Source organism: Scyliorhinus canicula, chromosome 2 (assembly GCF_902713615.1).
Source record: "Scyliorhinus canicula chromosome 2, sScyCan1.1, whole genome shotgun sequence".
Lineage (NCBI taxonomy): Eukaryota > Metazoa > Chordata > Chondrichthyes > Carcharhiniformes > Scyliorhinidae > Scyliorhinus > Scyliorhinus canicula.
Genome location: NC_052147.1, coordinates 89,743,229 through 89,762,235, shown reverse-complemented (window position 1 = coordinate 89,762,235; position 19,007 = coordinate 89,743,229). Strand labels below are relative to the sequence as shown.

Here is a 19,007-nt window from a genome sequence, read left to right as displayed (position 1 = left end):
AGAAGGAGAATTCAGAATGTCCAATTCACCTAACAAGCACGTCTTTCGGAACTTGTGGGAGGAAACCCACGCAGTCACGGGAAGAACGTGCAGACTCCGCACCAACAGTGACCCAAGCCGGTAATCGAACCAGAGTCCCAGGTGCTGTGAAGCAACAGCGCTAACAGTAGGGAGGTTATGTTTCACTTATAAAGGGCATTGGTGGGACCACATCTGGAGTAATGTACAGTATTGGTCTCCTTATTTAAGGAAAGATTTAAATGCATTGGAAGCAGATCTGCAAGTTTGCTAGATTGATATCTGGAATGGGTCAGTCGTCTTCTGCGGAAAGGTTGGACAGGTGAGGCTTGTGTCCACTGGAGTTAAGAAGAGAAAGGGTCAACTTGATTGAAACATAGAAGATCCTGAGGGGGTGGATGTGGGAAAGATGTTTCCTCTTGTGGGAGAATCTAGAACTTGTGGACACTTTAAAAAAAAAAACAAAGGGTCACTCATTTAAGACAGAGAATAGGAAAAGAGTTTTCTCTCAGACGATTGAGAGACATTTTGAACTCTCTTCCTCAAAAGGTAGTCTTTGAATATCTTTAAGGCAGAAGTCGATGGGTCCTTGGTAAGCAAGGGGATGAAAGGTTACTGGGAGTAGGCAGGAATATGAAGTTGAGGTTAAGGTTAGAACAGCCATGATCTTATTACATGGGGGAGCAGGTTTGAGGGGCCGAGTGGCCTACTTCTGCTCCTACTTCGTATGTTTGGAAAACGTTGGTCCCTTGGAAGCAGAGACAGGAGGAATTATGGGGAATGATGAAATAGCAGAGAAAATTAACAAATATTTCATGTCTTTTCACAGTAGAGGACAAATTAAATACAAAATACATGATAACCAAGGGGTTAAGTAATGATGGGAAATTTAAGGGATTAAAATCCAAAAACACCCAGGACCTATATTCTAGGGTTCTAAAAGAGATGGAAGTAGAGATGGTGGATGGACTGGTTATGATTTTCCAAAAATCCCTAGAATTTGGAATGGTCCCAGAAGATTGGAATTAATAAATGTTTCTGTTCAAGAAAGAAGTGACATTAGTCTTCGGATAGTGCTGCAATCTACTATGAAGAAAGTCTTAACGTCAAAAATCATAGTATCAAAGTCAACATGATTTTACGGGAAGGGAAATCATGATTGGCAAATTCATTATTGATTTGAGGGTGCAACGAGAAGGGTAGATAAAGAGGAACCAGTAGATGCTGTATACTTGGATTCCAAAAGGCATTCAATAAGATGCTACGCAAAAGTGTACGGGTAAATGGAGTTGGAGAGAAATACATTACCATAGATTGAGGATGGGTTAACAGATGGGTAGTAGAGAATAAGGATAAACAGAATGTTCAAGTTTGCAGGCTCTGTCTAGTGGAGTGCTGCAAGGATCAGTGCTGGAGTCTCAACTATTTACATCTATACAAATACTTAGGTGAAGAGATCAAGAGTATTGTATCTAATATACAAATAAGGAGCAGCAGTAGCTCATTCAGCTCCTCGATCCTGTCCCACCATTTAATAAGATCATGGCTCAATCATAGAAGTTACAGCGCAGGAGACCATTTGGCCTATTGAGTCTGCATCGGCCCTTGGAAAGAGCACCCCACCTAAGCCCACACCCCTAACCCTATCCCAGTCACCCCACCCAATCTTTTTGGGCAATTTAGCATGGTCAATCCACCTAACCTACACATCCTTGGACTGTAGGAGGAAATTGGAGCACCCGAGGAAACCCACGCAGGCATGGGGAGAAAGTGCAAACTCCGCACAGTGACCCAAGCCGGGAATCGAACCTGGGACTCGGAGCCGTGAAGCAAATGTGCTAACCACTGTGCTACCGTGCACCCCAGATCTGATAATCTTAAATCGGCATCCCACCTGCCCTCCATAATCTATCACCCCCTCTGCTTGCAAAGAATCTATCAACCTCTGCATTAAAATATTTACCTCTGCCTTAAAAGCTCTGCTCCCACCACCTTTTCAGGAAGAGAGTTCCAAAGGCTCACGGCCCTCAGTGAAAAGTTTTTCTCTCCAGTTTAAATGGACATCCTTTATTTTATCCTTTAACAGTGACCCCAAGTTCTCGATTCATCCACAACAGGAAAGATCGTCTCCACATCCATCCTGTCATAACCCCTCAGAATCTTATACTTTTTAATCAAGTCGCTTTTACTCTTCTAAACTCTAACGAATACAAGCTTCACCTGTCCAATCTTTCCTCATAAGACATTTGGTATTATTCTGGTAAAGTGGGCAGCACGGTAGCATAGTGGTTAGCACAACTGCTTCACAGCTCCAGGGTCCCAGGTTCGATTCCCGGCTTGGGTCACTGTGCGGAGTCTGCACATTCTCCCCGTGTGTGCGTGGGTTTCCTCCGGGTGCTCCGGTTTCCCCCTACAGTCCAAAGATGTGCAGGTTAGGTGGATTGGCCATGATAAATTGCCCCTAGTCCAAAATTGCCCTTAGTGTTGGTGGGGCTACTGGGTTATGGGGATAGGGTGGGGGGTGTGGGCTTGTGTAGGGTGCTCTTTCCAAGAGCCGGTGCAGACTCGATGGGCCGAATGGCCTCCTTCTGCACTGTAAATTCTATGATTCTATGAAACCTTCTCTGAACTGCTTCCAATGCATTTACATCCTTTCTTCAATAAGGTGGCCAATACTGTACACAGCACCCCAAATGTGGTTTCACAAGTGCCCTATAAAGCTGAAGCACACCCGTGCTACTTTTATGTTCAATTCCATTAGCTTTCCTAATGCCTTGCTGTACCTGTATACTAGTCCTTTGTGAATCATTACCTCGAACACCCAGAGCCCTCTGCAACTCCGAGCTCTGCAATCCCTCATCATTTAGTTCAGAGGTAATAGGGAAGGCAAATGGAATGTTGGCTTTCATTTCAAAAGGAATGGAGTATAAACATAGGGAAGCCTTGCTAAAACTATATAGACCACACCTGGAATAATGTGAACAGTTTTAGTCCCCTTATCTAAGGAAAGATATACTGGCATTGGAGACAATCCAGAGAAGGTTCCTTAGGTTGATTCCTGTTAGCCAGTCAATCTTCCATCGGTGTCAATGTTTTCCCCTATACCTTTTTGCAATAACCTTTGATGTGGCACCTGATCAAATGCCTTCTCAAAATCTAAGTGAAGTACATCCGTTTCCCCTTTATCCACAGCACATGTGGGAATCTCTTATGAGGAGTGGTTGAGTAGGTTTGACCTGTACTCATTGGAGTTTAGAAGAATGAGAGGCAACCTGATTGAGACATAGGATTCCCAGAGGTTGTTTTCCTTTCTGGGAGAATCTGGGACTGGAGGGCATAATCGCAGAGAAAGGGGTCGCCCATTTAAGACAGGAGATGAGGAGGAGGAGGGTAGAGAATCTGTAGAATTCTTTTACACAGAAAGCTGTAGAGGCTGGGTTATTATGCTTATGGTTGAGATAGACAGATAAGGAAATCAAGGTCCTCTACTAAGAAGTTTCTCTCTATCAACTATGCTCAGACACATCATGGCTTTGAACACGTCTGTCAAATCTCTCAATCTTCACTTCTTTGAGGAGAACAGCCCCAGTTTCCATAATCTGTCCACGTAACTGAAGTTCCTTATCCCTGGAAACATTCTTGTAAATTCTTCCTGCCACCTCTCGATGTGAATGCGTCTCTAATTCACTTGTCTCTCAGTCCGGAAGAAACGGTCTCGAACACGCTCGTACTTTAGAATATTCTTTATTGCGATCGGGGCAGCCCTCTAGGTATTCCAAAGAAACACCTCTGAGTGTGCCAAAGTTTTGCTCAAAACATCCTGTCTTTATATGTTTTTTTAAGGGGCTGTCCCTTACATTCACTTGAGCTTGCCCCCATTACAAAGCATAGCTTGTTTTTGCCATAGGTTCGATACATGATTTTACAGGCTTTAAAGTTATCTATTGGCACATGAGTATATAGCAATTTTAGCCACAGTTTAACCACAGTATCAATGGCTCCCACATTTCATATTCCGTCATCCAGCCATCTTCCTTGTTTCTCAAGGCTATTCGGCTTACAGTCATGAGTCGGCTCACAAATTCAATAACAACTCCTTTATTTGTAACTTTCCACTAATGTGTCCCATTAATTCTGGCTTGTTATAGCTATTAACCCTTGCTTCACATTCTCATCGACTGCCTTCTTTAGACACAATATTCCTGTTGAGGCTGAACTAGTGTTTCAAAACTTCAGGCATTATAGAAAGACGAGTGTGTATTCTGAGTTTAAAGCCGTGTACATTTCTGTTTTTCCTTTTCTTTCCATAAAGCCTACCCCGCCTTCACTCTTCCCCCCCCCCCCCCCCCCCCACCCTCGTATTAACGACACAGTATATTTATCTAAGGTCTTTAACATAGTAAAGCACTGCAAGGCACTTCACAGTAATCCAAGACACATCGACACCAGCCAAAAAGGAGATATTCGGAGAGGTGGCCAAAAGCCTGACTAAGAGATAGTTTTAAGGAGCGTCTTAGTGGAGGAAAGCGAGGCTGAAAGCCAGAGGTTTAAAGAGAGAATTTCAGAGCTTTGGACCAAGGTAGTTGAACGTATGGCAGCCAATGGTGGGAGTGATTAGAATTGAGGACACACAAGTGGCCAGAATTAGAGGAACACTGACGAGACTTATAGATCCGGAACGAGAGGTTGGAAGGGTCAAGGCCACAGGGATTTGCAAACAAGGATGCTAACTACAAATTAGAATGAGAGCAAATGCAGGTCAGTGAGCACAGGGGTGATAAGTAACAAAGGATTTGGTGCAAGTTACGATAGGGTAGCAACATTTTGGATGGATTCAAGCTTACGGATGACAGGAGGAAGCAGGAATTGGCTCAGAGAACATTAATAATAATTCCAAGGAGGAAAAGCCGGGAGGAACTCCCAAAGACGAGGATGTGCCATGAAATGCACCCAATGGAGCATAAACTGGGGAGCGCACCAATGGTACATACCTTAAGGTTTAAGGTAAACACAGTGCCATTAGCCAGCCCGATGTATAGGATACGCCATCGACAGTGCATGCTCAGCACCCGGTCTGACACGGTGAACTGGTCCAGCTGCATCTTGCTCTGTTTAAAATGAAAGCAAAGTATTCACAGAAAGATCTGAGTACACGTCTGGTATTTAAAATAGGGCCAAGCTCCACATAGGCTATTCTTTAAAGACTGCATGAGTACACAAAGAAGGGACCTTCCCAATCTTATTTAACCTGCACCCCATTATGTCTGAAAAGCATAGGGCAGCACTATAGCGCAGCGGTTAGCATTGCTGTCTCACGGCGCCGAGGTCCCAGGCTCGATCCCGGCTCTGGGTGACTGTCCGTGTGGAGTTTGCACATTCTCCCCATGTTTGCGTGGGTTTTGCCCTCACAACCCAAAGATGTGCAGGGTAGGTGGATTGGCCACGCTAAATTGCCCCTTAATTGGAAAAAATTAATTGGCTACTCTAAATTTTAAAAAAATGTCTGAAAAGCATTCGAGTAAAGTCAAGCCGCCATTCCTGGAGCTCTAGTTTGCATAGACTACGCTTGTATTCCCATGTGTGTAAAGGATTCAGAGGTGATATAATTCAAGGATTAAAGAAAATTATGCTAAACTGTCATGAAGCACTTTTTCCAGACAAAATTTCAGAAATGTTCATAAACGATATGCTGATATTGGGATCCCTTCGTTCAACATAGAGAGATATGGAGATACTGTGTGAATAAATGGGAGCCGAGATACAAATCAAGCATGAGTTAATTGGATAGGTGAAGGCCAAACTGACAGCCTCATGTTGGATTAAAATCGCCATGAGGAGCCTCCCTTCTATTCCTATATTTCCTTTTGGTGTTAATGATACAGAGTTGATGGACCCATAGTGTACAATTTTATAACTCACCTTCACATCATAACAGCGCACTATATGGTCACTGGATCCTGTATACAGACACGGGATCTTCCTTTGAGTGTGTACGATCACAAAGCAGTTCACTTTTGTATTGTGACCCTCAAAGATACCGACACATTTCCGACTCTAAAATAGTACAAACACAAGTGTAAAAGAGGACAGGTAACTGATGATTCAAGAGGAAATGGCAGGATGAAAGCATGTCATATCCTTCATAATGCTCAAACGTAAAATGCTCAATCCAAAAAAAAATCCCAACATTGACCGGCATTGCTGCATTGTTGATGGGTCCAGAATCTTGATCAGCTTCCCAGGCTGGCCTGTTATGTTCGTTCTCTCCGCAGTAAAACCCACAGGAGTTTACGGCACAGGTGGCCATTCGCTCCATTGTATCTGTGCCAGCTCTCAGTTCAAGCAATCAGTGGCCCACATTCCTTCTATAGTTGTTGATCATTCTGGCCCGCACTCCTTCCATATTGTTGATTATTCCATGTCTCAAATATTTATCCAATTTTTCCCGAAACAGATACAATGGTCCTTATCAAACATTCGCTGTGGCAACCCTCTGTGTAAATAAATCCATTCGCTCTCCTCTGTGATAACGTCCAAGCCATGACTTCAGATAGCTAGGCGGTGGACAAGAGCCTAATCTTTACACCCTTTGAGCTTTTATTCAGAGACACATTCAAACATACACCTCCAAATCCAACACCAGGTTGTCCTATTTATAAGAGCTCAATTGAATACCAAGTTAAGGCACGCTAGCTGAATAGTTAAATATCCAATTAAGATACAACTTGTGATCTTTGACCAGACCTCCAGCATTTTGGTAAGATCCGGTAAGGGACCAATAACATTTTGTTTAAAGTGGACAAAGTTGGAGATCGAAGACACTTGCAGTAGAATAAAGCCACATATTCCATGTGTTTTGAACAAAAATAAACTTTACGACAGGGGGCCTCAAGGTAGCATGGTGGTTAGCATCAATGCTTCACAGCTCCAGGGTCCCAGGTTCGATTCCCGGCTGGGTCACTGTCTGTGTGGAGTCTGCACGTCCTCCCCGTGTGTGCGTGGGTTTCCTCCGGGTGCTCCGGTTTCCTCCCACAGTCCAAAGATGTGCGGGTTAGGTGGATTGGCCATGCTAAATTGCCCGTAGTGTAAGGTTAATGGGGGGATTGTTGGGTTACGGGTATACGGGTTACGTGGGTTTAAGTGGGGTGATCATTGTTCGGCACAACATCGAGGGCCGAAGGGCCTGTTCTGTGCTGTACTGTTCTATGTTCTAATGTCAGAAAGATAAAACATCTGACAATATCAATCTTTACTTCAATATTTAGGGTTACTATGAAGCATACGTAGATTAACCAGCCAACAATGGTCAAATACACCACACTGCACAATAAATGCCAAATGCAACCAAAACAGATTCCACTAATTATCCAAAACAGTCACAATTTGAATGCCTCGATCAAAGGTCCTTTTTGCTCTACGGAGAACAACCCCTGCTTCTCCAACCTAACCTTGTAGCTAAATTCTCTCATGCAACTGCAACCTCAGTCAGGCACAACCTATTGTTTCCAAACCCACCTTTCAGCCAAAGTCAATCACTTCTGGCTATCGTGGAGAATGCACAAAACTGTGCAAAACATTGGCAAAGAGAAGCCAATTTAAACAAAAAGATGAATTAAATGGTCAGTTCTCAAGTCCAAACACAGACAGCCCCACTGAAATCTCTCAGAAATGGACCGTACCGTCAAATTGTAAACACGGACAGTTTTATCAGCAGAGCAGGTGTAGAGATGACTATTGTCTATCAGCATGGAATTCACAGCTGCACGGTGACCCTCGAAGGTTCCCTCAGTGGGATCATCCTCGTCCACACCATCCGAGGACAAGTCTAAGAAGAGAGACACGTCAGCTGTCACACAGAGAATCAACACATATCTGTATGTCAAAACTATCACAACTGAAGTTACAAAGGGGGGGAGCGGGATGGGATGGCAGAATAGGAGAGGAGGAAGGGAACGAGGGCAGAGGAAGGGATGGCCGTGTGGGACGGGGGTGGAAGGAAAGGCCTAGCGGGGATGGGGGTGGGAGGAAGGTAGCGCTGAGCAGGGAAAGGGGGTAGAGGAGGGACAGAAAGAGAGCAGAGGGAGCATCGGTCAAGCGGGGAGAGGGGTAGGGGGTTGGAGGGAGGGTCGGTTGAAGGGGGGATGGGGGGGGCCGAGCGGGAACAGGGGTGGGAGGAAGGGAGGGACAGCCGAGCGTGGACGAGGAGGGAAGGCCGAACGGGGACGGAGAAGGGAGGGCTGAGTGGGGACGGGGTGAGTCCGAGCGGGGACGGGGGTGGGAGGGAGGGCCGAGCGGGGACGGGTGAGGGAGGGAGGGCCGAGCGGGGACGGGGGAGGGAGGGAGGGCCGAGCGGGGACGGGGGAGGGAGGGAGGGCCGAGCGGGGACGGGGGAGGGAGGGCCGAGCGGGGACGGGGGAGGGAGGGAGGGCCGAGCGGGGACGGGGGAGGGAGGGAGGGCCGAGCGGGGACGGGGGAGGGAGGGCAGAGCGGGGAAGGGGGGTGGGAGGGCCGAGCGGGGACAGGGGAGGGAGGGAGGGCCGAGCGGGGACGGGGGAGGGAGGGAGTGCCGAGAGGGGACGGGTGGGTGGGAGGGAGGGCCGAGCGGGGACGGGTGGGTGGGAGGGAGGGCCGAGCGGGGACGGGTGGGGTGGTGGGAGGGAGGGCCGAGAGGGGACGGGGGGAGGGAGGGCCGAGCGGGGACGGGGGAGGGAGGGCCGAGCGGGGACGGGGGAGGTAGGGAGGGCCGAGCGGGGACGGGGGAGGGAGGGAGGGAGGGCAGAGCGGGGAAGGGGGGTGGGAGGGCCGAGCGGGGACAGGGGAGGGAGGGAGGGCCGAGCGGGGACGGGGGAGGGAGGGAGTGCCGAGAGGGGGTGGGGGGGGGTGGGAGGGAGGGCCGAGCGGGGACGGGGGGAGGGAGGGCCGAGCGGGGACGGGGGAGGGAGAGCCGAGCGGGGACGGGGGGGAGGGAGGGCCGAGCGGGGACGGGGGAGGGAGGGAGGGCCGAGCGGGGACGGGGGAGGGAGGGAGGGAGGGCCGAGCGGGGACGGGGGAGGGAGGGAGGGCCGAGCGGGGACGGGGGAGGGAGGGCCGAGCGGGGACGGGGGAGGGAGGGAGGGCCGAGCGGGGACGGGGGAGGGAGGGAGGGCCGAGCGGGGACGGGGGAGGGAGGGAGGGCCGAGCGGGGACGGGGGAGGGAGGGAGGGCCGAGCGGGGACGGGGGAGGGAGGGAGGGCAGAGCGGGGAAGGGGGGTGGGAGGGCCGAGCGGGGACAGGGGGAGGGAGGGAGTGCCGAGAGGGGGCGGGGGGGTGGGAGGGAGGGCCGAGCGGGGACGAGGGGAGGGAGGGCCGAGCGGGGACGAGGGAGGGAGGGCCAAGCGGGGACGGCCAAGCGGGGACGGGGGAGGGAGGGCCAAGCGGGGACGGGGGAGGGAGGGCCAAGCGGGGACGGGGGAGGGAGGGCCAAGCGGGGACGGGGGAGGGAGGGCCAAGCGGGGACGGGGGAGGGAGGGCCAAGCGGGGACGGGGGAGGGAGGGCCGAGCGGGGACGGGAGAGTCGAGCGGGAATGGGAGCGGGAGGGCCGAGAGGGGACGGGGGAGGGAGGGCCGAGCGGGGATGGGGTGGGAGGGCCGAGCGGGGACGGGGGAGGGAGGGCCAAGCGGGGACGGGGGAGGGAGGGCCGAGCGGGGACGGGAGAGTCGAGCGGGAATGGGAGCGGGAGGGCCGAGAGGGGACGGGAGAGGGAGGGCCGAGCGGGGATGGGGGTGGGAGGGCCGAGCGGGGACGGGGGAGGGAGGGCCAAGCGGGGACGGGGGAGGGAGGGCCGAGCGGGGACGGGAGAGTCGAGCGGGAATGGGAGCGGGAGGGCCGAGAGGGGACGGGAGAGGGAGGGCCGAGCAGGGATGGGGGTGGGAGGGCCGAGCGGGGACGAGAGGGATAGGGGGAGAACGGGGACAGATTTCTGAAACGGATTGGTGCTTGGGTATGGACAGTACTGACTGGACACATGAAAATCATCTAACAGATTATGAGGGTCCTGTAATTAAATAATGGGTTTGAGACCTGATGTGTTCCTTGATCCTTTCAATGACGACCCGGGAGTCTGCGTCTCAGCCACACTGTTCAAAATGAGAAAACAAATATGGTACATTGTTCTGGAAGAGAAATGCTATTGCAATTTTACATAGAACATACAAACATAAATAGAAATAAGGACTCTTACCATGGAGTTTGAAGATTGCAGTTTCAAGTTCCAGACCAGAGACTTTTAAAAAATATATATAAATTTAGCGTACTCAGTTCATTTTTTCCAATTAAAGGGCAATTTAGCGTGGCCAATCCACCTATCTGCACATCTTTGGGTTGTGGGGGTGAAACCCACGCAAACACGGGGAGAATGTGCAAACTCCACACGGACAGTGACCCAAAGCCGGGATCGAACCTGGGACCTCGGCGGCGTGAGGCAACAGGGCTAACCCACTGCGCCACTGTGCTGCCCTTCAGACCAGAGACTTGAGCGTGCAATCCACATGGACCTTCCAGTGCAGTACTGAAAATAGCACTGTCAGAGTTACAGTACTTCAGTTTACGCGTTACGAACGGTCGAATTAATAGACATTTAACCTCTCGAGCCTGCTCCATAATTCAATAAGATCATGGCTGATCCAATTGTGGCCCTCAATAACCTTCGTTATTCAGGTATCTATCTACCTCTGCCTTAAAAATATTCACAGACCCTGGTTTCGCTGCACTTTGATCAAGCGAGTTCCTACGGTTCACTACCCTATGAAAGAAAATTTTTTCCATCTCGTTTTTAAATGGGAGACCTCTTATTTTTAAACCACGTGCCTTAGTTTTAGACTCTTCCGCGAGGTGAAAATTCTTTCAGCATCCACCCTGTCAAGTCGCCTCAGGATTTTACATGTTTCAAGGTCACCTCTCAATCTTCTATGCTCCAACGGAGATCTGTCCAACCTTCTCTCAAACAATAGCCCCTCCCAATCCAGGTATCAGTCGGGAGAATCTTCTCCACACTGCTTCAAATGCATTAATACCCTTCCTTAAATACAGAGACCAAATCTGCACATCACAGTGTGTGCATAATACAGCTCTCACCAACCCTGTACAACATCCCGATTTTTATTCTATTCCTCTTGCAGTGAGTGACAACATTCCGTTTGCTTCCTAATTAATTGCCGTACCTGCCATCTGACTTTGTGATTAATGTGATGAACCAGGGGCAGCACGGTGGCACAGTGGTTAGCATTGCTGCCTACGGCGCTGAGGACCCGGATTCGAATCCCGGCCCTGGGTCACTGTCCGTGTGGAGTTTGCACATTCTCCCCGTGTCTGCGTGGGTTTCATCCCCACAACCCAATGATGTGCAGGGTAGGTGGATTGGCCACGTTAAATTGCCCCTTAATTGGAAAAAATAATTGGGTACTCTAATGTGATGAACCAGGACACCCAGATCCCTCTGGATCGCCGAGCTCTCCACTTAAATTTACTGCTTTTCCTGCCAAAGCGGACTCTCGACATATCTTTGTCCACTCATGTAACCTATCTACAGCCCTTTGCAGACTCATGTCCTCTTCACAACTACTTCCCACTTATCTTTGTGACGTCAGCAAATTTAACAACTAAACATTCAATCCCTTTACCCTAGTCATTGATATCAGTTGTGAATAGTTAAGGCCCAGTCACTGAACCCTTTGGCACTCCACTCATATTTTGCCAACTTAATAAGAACCATTTGGGCCTACTCTCTGCTTCTTGTTAGCTAACCAATCCTCAAATTATGCTAATGAGTTTTCCCCTACAGCATGAGATCTTATTTTGCACAGTAACCTTTGATGTGGCCTTCTTGATATTTAAGTACAGCACATCCACAGGTTCCACTTTATTCACCATGCTTGCCATTTCCTCAAAGAACTCCAATAAATTGTTCAAACATGATTTCCCTTTCACAAAACCAAGTTGACTCTGCCTGTTTACACTGAGATTTTCTAAATGCCCCGTTATAACCTCCTTGATAATAGGCTGCAGTAATTTCCTTACAACAATGGTAAGCTAATGATAAGGCCTATAGCTTCTTGCCTCCCTCCTTTCGTGAATAGTCACAATCACTATTTTCCAATCTGATGGGGACGTTCCAGAATCTAAAGGCCCATCTGTTCTCTCACGTAGGTGTAAAAGATCCAAATGGTAGTATTAAAATAATATAATAATCTTTTATTGTCACAAGTAGGCATACATTAACACTGCAATGAAGTTACTGTGAAAAGCCCCTAGTCGCCACATTCTGGCACCTGTTCGGGTACACTAAGGGAGAATTCAGAATGTCCAAATTACCCAACAGCATGTCTTTCGGGTCTTGTGGGAGGAAACCGGAGCACCCGGAGGAAACCCACGCAGAGAAGGGAAAACATGCAGACTCCTCAGCCAAGCGGGAATCAAACCTGGGACCCTGGTGCTGTGAGGCAACAGTGCTACCCACTGTGCTACCGTGCTGCCCTTGAGCTGGCAGGTCTTTTGGTCTAATTTAACCCCCAATCAACATCATTGTTAGAATGCTATTTGGGTGCCCTTGTGCCCAATGTGTTTGTGCGCAAACTGGCTAATCCGATAGCCTATAATGGAAGTGACTCCACTTCACGATGTACTGATTGGCTGTAGAGCAGTTTTAGACAGCCTGAGGCTGTGTAAAGCACTGTACAAATACAAGCTCCATTTTCCTTTAAGCGCATTCCTCATTTTAAGGCCCTGCTCCTGAAGACGCCGACGATTACTGGGTGCAATGGTATGTGCCTGCTAGGACTGCATCTGTACAGTACGAGGCCAATGGCAGGACACTGCTTGGACAGCTGAGCTCTTCCGTATCCACTCAACTCAGCAGCAGCCAAGTCTGAGGACCCTGGTTGCAGTCTGTACAGGAGGAACATGGATTTATATAGCGTCTTTCACGTTGTAAAAAAGGTGAGAGTTATGAAACAGAATTTGTTATCGAGCTACGAAAGGAGATATTCAGACACAAGAAAAAAATTGTTCCAATTTTAAAGGAGGAGCGAGGGAGGTGGCAAGTCAAAAGGGAATTCGAAAGCTATGGGCTTTGGCAGCTGAAGACATGATCACCAATGGTGGAGCGATTAAAATCGTAAGAGGCCAGTATTGGATGTGTGCAGAAACCTCAGAGGATTGTGGGAGATTTCACAGGTGGGCAAAAAATGAAGCCTTGGCGGGGATTGAAAAGACAAAGATGAGAATGATAAAATTGAGAGATTGCCAGATCCACTCTTCAAACCAAACTAAGTCTCACCTTTTGGCGATAACATTGGCACAGCTTGCCCCCATCTCGCTGGTTGAAGTCACCTCGTTATAACCCGCTTTAGGTGGATCAGTGGTACATCGACTCGGGATCAGGTGCTCCCTCTTGGATGGGCTATCGGGCTGCTCGTCGGCCGATTCCAGAGATTCGATGGCAACCACCTCTAACTTGGGTTTGGTGACTTCTACCAGCTCCACAGAGAAATCACTGTCTGTACAGGCACTTGCCATTTCGCTTTCCCCTTTAGCCCTGCCTTTTTCCTTGGGTACTGAGGTGCACTCTGGCTCTTGGCAGACTGAGGTTGTGACCTTTCCCTTGGGAATCCTTTTGCTTTTCAGCTTGCGAGTGGGTCGACAATGCTTGTTGTCTTGCTCGGTGTCGCTGTTCTCACCTGCTTCCTCTACCCGGGGCGACTTCTTCTTCCTGAATTTCTTTTTTTTCTTTTGGCCTTTGCTCTCCGATGGAGTCAAGGATGACTCAACCAGCTGCTCGCTTGCCCGGCTCTTCAGATCCTTCTCAGCAAAGCTTGAATCCTTCTGACACCTGCTGGCTGAAACTGGGTCACATTTTCGTGGCATAGCAAATACCCTTTTCTGCTGGGGCTCCACAGTCTCACCTCCTGGCTGCAGTCTGAATGCTGGGGGAGCACCGCTGAGAGCATCGTCAGGCCCACCGCTGGAGTGGTTTGCCGCCACATGCATTCCCCCAGAGCCCAGTGGTGCGAAGCCCTCAGCCAGGTGCTGGAGAGACAGCGGTAATGTGATGATAGGGAACCCCATGGGTCTGATTTCGCCTGCAGGAAATGAAGGGTGAATCCATTAGCCAAAACAGGCCAAATATCTGAGATCATCAAACAGCAACTTGCATTCCTACTGTGCGCTACACAACATCAGGGCACCCCAAAGCGCTTTACAGTCAATGTTATTTGGAATTATTGGAAATTTGTACTATACATATTTCTCAACTAAAGTGCGCACAGGAACTCTCACAAACAAGACGACCAGAATGGTGCTGGGATAATATGGTTGAGGGACAAATATTGACCAGGAAAGATGGGGGGATTCACGTGCACCCTCCAACAACTTATAAAACATTACAAAGTGCTGCAAAGGCAGATTATATAACAAATTATGACACCAAGTCACATTAGAAGGTATTTGATTTGATTTATTATTGTCACATGTATTAGTTTCTTGCATGCTGTACAAACAATGCATACCGTACATAAGGAAGGAAGGAGACTGCAGAATATAATGTTACGGCTATAGGTCCATTCAAAAGTCTGATGGCAGTAGGGAAGAAGCTGTTCTTGAGTCGGTTGGGACGTGACCTCAAACTTTGGTATCTTTTTCCTGACGGAAGAAGGTGGAAGAGAGTATGTCCGGGGTGCGTGGGGTCCTTAATTATGCTGGCTGCCTTTCTGAGGCAGCGGGAATTATAGACAGTTAATGGATGGGAGGCTGGTTTGCGTGATGGACTGGGCTACATTCATGACCGTTTGTAGTTTCCTGCAGTCTTGGGCAGAGCAGGCTCCATACCAAGCTGTGATACAACCAGAAAGAATGCTTTCTACGGTGCATCTGTAGAAGTTGGTGAGGATCGTAGCTGACATGATAAATTTCCTTAGTCTTCTGAGAAAGTAGAGTCGTTGGTGGGCTTTCTTAACTATAGTGTCGGCATGGGGGGACCAGGACAGGCTGTTGGTCATCTGTACACCTAAAAACTTGAAGTTCTCGACCCTTTCTACTTCGTTCCCATTGATGTAGACAGGGGGATGTTCTCCACTACGCTTCCTGAAGTCGATGATAATCTCCTTCGTTTTGTTGACATTAAGGGAGAGATTATTGTCATCGCACCAGTTCACCAGATTCTCTATCTCATTCCTGTACTCTGTCTCGTCATTGTTTGAAATCAGACCCACTACGGTGGTGTCATCAGCAAATTTGAAAATCGAGATGGAGGGGAATTTGGCCACACAGTCATATGTGTATAAGGAGTATAGTAGGGGGCTGAGGACAGTCATAGGTGTATAAGGAGTACAGTAGGGGGCTGAGGACACAGCCTTGTGGGGCACCAGTGTTGAGGATGATCATGGAGGTGTTGTTGCCTATCATTACTGATTGTGGCCTGTGGATTAGAAAGTTCACGATCCAGTCGCAGAGGGAGGAGCCGAGGCCAAGGGCACGGAGTTTGGAGATGAGTTTTGTAGGAATAATGGTGTCGAAGGCTGAGCTGTAGTCGATAAATAGGAGTCTGACATAGGTGTCTTTGTGATCTACGTGTTCCAGGGTACTGTGCAGGGCCTAGGAGATGGCGTCTGCTGTGGACCTGTTGCAGCGGTAGGCAAACTGTAGTGGATCAAGGCAATCCGGGAGGCTGAAGTTGATTCGTGCCATGACTAACCTTTCGAAGCACTTCATGATGATGGATCTTAGAGGCACTGGACGATAGTCATTAAGGCACGCTGCTTGACTTTTTTTTGGTAATACGTTTGGTATTACGTCAAATGGCCAACGGTTTTGTCAAAGAGGCAAGTTTAAAGATAGTCTTAAAGGAGGAAAGCAAGGTAGAACGTCAGGATAGTTTAGGAAGGGAACTATAGAGTGTAGGTCCCAGACAACTGATGGCACCATCAGCAATGGCAGAGCGATTAAAATTGAGAATGCTCAAGACAGCAGAATTAGATATGTCACAGGGTTGTGGAGCTGGAGGAGATTACAGGAATAGGGTTAGCCAGGGCCAAGGAAAGATGTGAAAACATGAATGAGAATTTTAAAATCAAGATGCTGCTTGCGCTAGTGTCAAGATAGGTCAGCGATTACAGTGGCGAGAGAGGTAGTGGTGAGATCAGTTGAATGCTGTCAATGGATGATGTCCTCAAGGACAGTATGCAGATGAGAAATAGGAGGGAGCTTAAGGACAATTTTTTGGGGAACACCAAAGGTTAAGCGTGGGAGCAAGAGGAGAAGGCATCAAAAGTAACAGTTTGGCTATGATTGCAGATCTAAGAATAGGAACAAGTGAGAGTGGTCCCCTCCCCAGCCAGCTAGATGGCAGTGGACAGATGTTAGAGATGGTGTGACCAACCATGTCAAATGCTGCACAGTTTGAGAAGGATGAGAGATAGTTTACCTATATCAGTCACACAGCACGTCACTTACGCCTTTGCTAAGAATTGTTTTGGTACTGTGTCAGGGGCAGAAACCCGATGTGAAGGATTCAGACATGGGAGTGCCAGTAAAATAATAATAAATATCTTTTACTTGTCACAAGTAGGCTTATATTAACACTGCAATGAAGTAACTGTGAAAGAGACAGAGATTTAGAAGGTAGCAACACATTCAATTACTTTGGAGAGGAAAGGGGGGGATCCACAGAATTCCTACAATGTAGAAGGAGCCTATACGGCCCACCTACATCAATCCTCTGAAAAAGCACCCACCCCACCAAGACCCCACCTAACCTGCTCATCTTTGGACACTAAGGGGCAATGTTTTTAGCATGGCCAATCCACCTAACCTGCACATCTTTGGTTGCAAAGGGACAGTCGTTTGCAAGGACGCTGGCATATTGGTTGGGGGTGATGACGCCTGATTTAGAAAAGAGGAAAAACATCTGAAAATAGAGAGTGATTAGCAATATCAGCTCACATAGTGGGTATGGGGGGTGCAGGGGGAGAGGAGGAGAGTTGGTTGCTCAATGATTTTGTGGAAATAGGGTCAAGAGAGTATGAGGTGGCTTTTATGGAAAAGACTGAAGAGGGCCTGAGAGAAGATAGAAGAGAGACTAAGAGAAAGATGGGAGTTCAGGGCTGGGCAAGCGAAACTTAAGGAAATTTGGCTCAGTGGGTTAGCGGAAGGAAGGAAAGCTTGAAAGAAGTAAAGAAGGAAAGGCTGACCAGAGGATCTCAACTGTCGTGACAAAGGAGTCCATGGCTCCCCGAACTGCCTGTTGAAGCTGAGAGTGGAAAAGATAGGGGAAAAGGGGTTTAAGGGGACAGTTTGCATAAGAGAAAGAAGCCAGTGTTATCTTGCATTTCGGGATGATTCAGGAAAAGTGAGCTGTCTTAACAGATGAAAACAGGATCGGATTGTGCTTTACATGGTCCAGTCAGAGTCCCAAAAGATGTGCTGTTAGGTGAATTTGACATTCTGAATACTCCCTCAGTGTACCCAAACAGGCAGCGTGGTGTGGCGACTAGGGAATTTTCACAGTAACTTCATCGCAGTGTTAATATAAGCCTACTTGTGACACAAATAAAGATTATTATCTGATGGTGGATGACTAAACCAGTAGCCTGTCATAATCTTTCAAGTCTGCTTCTTCTGAACTTAAGGAAGTGGAGCTAAGAGGTGGGCCTGAGCAAACTGCCAGGGTGAGAGAAAGCATTTAAAAAATTTGAGACCACAGCATCTAAAGTAGACGTGAGGTACAGCTGAGCAAATAAGTAGGGTGATACTTATTTCAAGGGTGAGGAAGGGGTAAATGGAAAGTGCTACAAATAAACAACACGGTGGCACAGTGGTTAGCACTCCTGCCTCACAGCTCCTGGGACCCGGGTTCAATTCTGGCCATGGGCGACTGTCTGTGTGGAGTTTGCACATTCGCCCCGTGTCTGTGTGGGTTTCCTCCGGGTGCTCCGGTTTCCTCCCACAGTCCAAAGATGTGCAGGGTAGGTGGATTGGCCATGATAAATTGCCCCTTAGTGTCCAAAAGGTTAGGTGGGATTACTAGGTTACGGGGATAGGGTGGAGGTGTGGGATTAAGTAGGGTGCTCTTTCCAAGGGCTAGTGCAGACCCGATGGGCTAAATGGCATCCTTGTGCACTGCAAATACTATGATTCCATGAAATGATCAGAGTTGACCTTACCCGTGATTGATATGACGGGAGTGCTGAGACTACCTGAGATGGCAAGGTCAAGGAGATGGTTAAGAATATGGGGCTGGGGCGTTTACATGAGAGGGAAGATTTAGGGAGGATCAGAGGGGTGGGAGAGGTGTGAAGCAACAGCCCTGGACATAGTAACAAGCCCAAATAATTTAGGGTTCACCACCTAACACAAACTTTTTAGTGCCTTTAACGTAGTGGGGGACCTCAAGGCACTTTACATGAACATTAATAGGCATACACTGACAAAATCACATGAGGAAATATTAGGATCCCTGACCAAAAGCTTTTTCAAAGTGTTAGTTTCAAAGGACCATCCTAAGGACTTCCGGTGGCGGCTATGAAGGAGTAGGTCGCACATTTGGTGGCTCCCGCTCGGGTTGGACCTTTGGACCTTTTTCCCTGATTTTTTGTCGGATTTGATTTGGAAAATTGCTGGTGGATGCAATTGTGAAGAGGAATCAGTGCGGACCAGGAGTGCTCACAAAGGAAGAAATAGGCGCAGGGAGAAGGCTTGGGCTGAGGCTACAGCGGGAGAAAGCATGGCAGACGACCGGAGTTCTGGCTCGACGGCCCAGCGGTCGACGGAGCAGCTGATGCAGTTCATACAGGAAGGCTTCGCCAAGCAGAAACAGGAATGCTTGGAACCTGGATGCTCAAGATCGGGCGATCCAGAAAGTGGAGAAGGCACTGACTGAGCAGGAGGAACACCAAACAGCAGTGGAGTTGGAGGTGGGGATGTTGAGAGCCCAACAGAAAAGGGGGAGGGACTTTTTGCT

The 19,007-nt window shown here is 48.6% G+C and overlaps 1 protein-coding gene across 8 annotated transcripts in view; it reads right to left on the bottom strand.

The window, feature by feature from the left end:
• Positions 1-19,007, bottom strand: part of LOC119955860 (zinc finger protein 106-like) — a 131,809-nt gene that overhangs the window by 31,574 nt on the left and 81,228 nt on the right. For all 8 annotated transcript variants that reach the window (XM_038782559.1, XM_038782510.1, XM_038782518.1 and 5 more), the window contains 5 exons: positions 13,332-14,133; positions 10,079-10,134; positions 7,698-7,843; positions 5,938-6,072; positions 5,010-5,126 (listed from right to left, as the gene is read on the bottom strand). In XM_038782559.1, the coding sequence (XP_038638487.1) occupies positions 5,010-5,126; positions 5,938-6,072; positions 7,698-7,843; positions 10,079-10,134; positions 13,332-14,133 (1,256 nt within the window). The remainder of the gene's footprint in view (positions 1-5,009; positions 5,127-5,937; positions 6,073-7,697; positions 7,844-10,078; positions 10,135-13,331; positions 14,134-19,007) is intronic.